Source organism: Condylura cristata, unplaced genomic scaffold (assembly GCF_000260355.1).
Source record: "Condylura cristata isolate star-nosed mole 26May11 unplaced genomic scaffold, ConCri1.0 scaffold00050, whole genome shotgun sequence".
NCBI lineage: Eukaryota > Metazoa > Chordata > Mammalia > Eulipotyphla > Talpidae > Condylura > Condylura cristata.
Window position 1 is genome coordinate 1,888,615 of NW_004567151.1, and position 1,761 is coordinate 1,890,375.

The window sequence follows — 1,761 nt, forward strand, 5'->3', positions numbered from 1 at the left end:
CGGGCCCCCCCGCCCTGCACGCACCTTGCGAGCCAGCCGCAGGGCCAGCTGAGACACGGCCGCGTGGCCCAGAAGCAGCCACGCCAGCTGCCGCCGCCCCCAGTCCATCCAGAAGCTCCACTCGAAGTCCGTCGGGTCCTAAAGGCGCGAGACGGGTTCTGGGGCTCTGGGCACCCGCAGCCCCCCAGGCGCGGCTCCTCACCCCCCACGGGCCCTTCTCAGGCTGCCCCCCAGCCCCTCCGTGGGTGCAGCTGACCACAGATCCACGGACACCCAGCGGCAGAGCTGGGCCGAGCCCAAGGCTCCCGGACACAGCACTGAGAGCGGTCACCGGCCGCACTGCCCAGGCCCCCTGGGCTGACCACGCTGGCCCGCGAGTGATGGGGACACTCAGGATGGAGGGTGGGTCTCCCCATCCCCGGGGGCCGTGTCCCCGGCCGGTCTCACCGCTGCCGGGCAGGGCCTGAGCCGGCCAGTGGGGCACAGGGCCGGCCCGGGGCGGGGGGCCCACGGCCCAATGGCCGACGGTCAGCACCTCCACAGAGCAGCTGGCAGGGACTGGCCCCGTTCGAGGCCCCGTTCCCGCGGCAGCCAGGGCCAGCGGCCGCAGAGTGACCACCGAGTGGCCGCCACGAGCCTCAGCTCACCTTCTTCAGTCCCCTGAACAGCGAGCTGGTCTCCAGGCCAAATTCTCGGTCCAGCTCCTCTTCATGTTCTGCAAGGAAAACAGCCGGAGGGTCTCAAATCTGACCGCAACTGGGCTGGATCGCAGTGGACACTGGACGCGGCGGGCGTCCCCGAGACGCCCGAGCCACAGGCGGAGCCACGGCCCGCCTGGGACCCCGGTTCCTGGAGGTTCCGGCCGGGCCAACGGCTGTCCCCGGTCACGGGCCTGCGGGGCAGCGAAGGCCCCCGGCACCACCACGCAGGAGTGACCAGCGTCACCGGGAGCCCGTCCACCCCCGCAGGAGCCGCCGGAGGAGGCCGTGTGCTCACGGGGGACCCCAGAAGCTGCGTCCAGCTGACGGCCGGGCTCCGGGGCGGCGTGGACTGGCAAAGCTGCCTCGCCTCCCCATCAAGGACCGCCAGGCCGGGCTGCGCCAGTGCCCAGCAGAAAGGACCGAGGGGACCCCACCCCCCAGAGCAAAGCAGGCACGTGCGCACCCCACAGGAGGGCCACGGGGGCGAGGCTGGGGTGGGGGTGGCCGCTGTGGGCCAAGACCACACACAGCACCCCCCGCCACCGGGTGCACACTGCTCCCGGGGTGACACCCCGGGGACCCCGACGTCACCCCAGGGAGGCCCGAGCTTCGAAGACCAAGAGCCTCCAGAAAGGGGCAGCGGGGAGGGGCGGGAGGACAGCGAGCTCACTGCAGGCCGGCAGGGCCGGGCCCCCGGGCAGAGCTGCACACCGGCCACAGCCGCCTCAGCGCAGTCCCATCCGGCCAGGGGGGGACCCCAGGGCCCGGCAGACCCCGCCTGGCTCCCCGCGGCCCCCTCAGCGGTGGGCTTCATCCGTCTGCCTGCTCTGCTCCCCGCTCTGTCTCTGGGGCGTCCTCTCACCGCCCCTGCCCCTCTGGCCTGCACCCCAGTTCTGTGTGCACCCATAAATACATCTTTAAAGAGGCCCCCAGTGGCTTCTGCAAACACGATGGAGCATGAAGGCCCAGACTGCACTGCTGCCCCACTCACAGCGGGGTACAGTGAGGAGGTGCGAACCAGCCACGGCCCAGCCCCAGCCCGGCCCGGCCCCAGCCCCAG

At 72.3% G+C, this 1,761-nt stretch overlaps 1 protein-coding gene across 1 annotated transcript in view; it reads right to left on the bottom strand.

Moving 5' to 3' along the window:
• The window catches only part of HHAT (hedgehog acyltransferase), a 28,817-nt gene that overhangs the window by 12,612 nt on the left and 14,444 nt on the right, over nt 1–1,761 (bottom strand). The window contains exons 3-4 of the mRNA XM_004694913.2: nt 648–715; nt 25–138 (exon numbers count right to left, since the gene is read on the bottom strand). Of these exons, the coding sequence (XP_004694970.1) occupies nt 25–138; nt 648–715 (182 nt within the window). The remainder of the gene's footprint in view (nt 1–24; nt 139–647; nt 716–1,761) is intronic.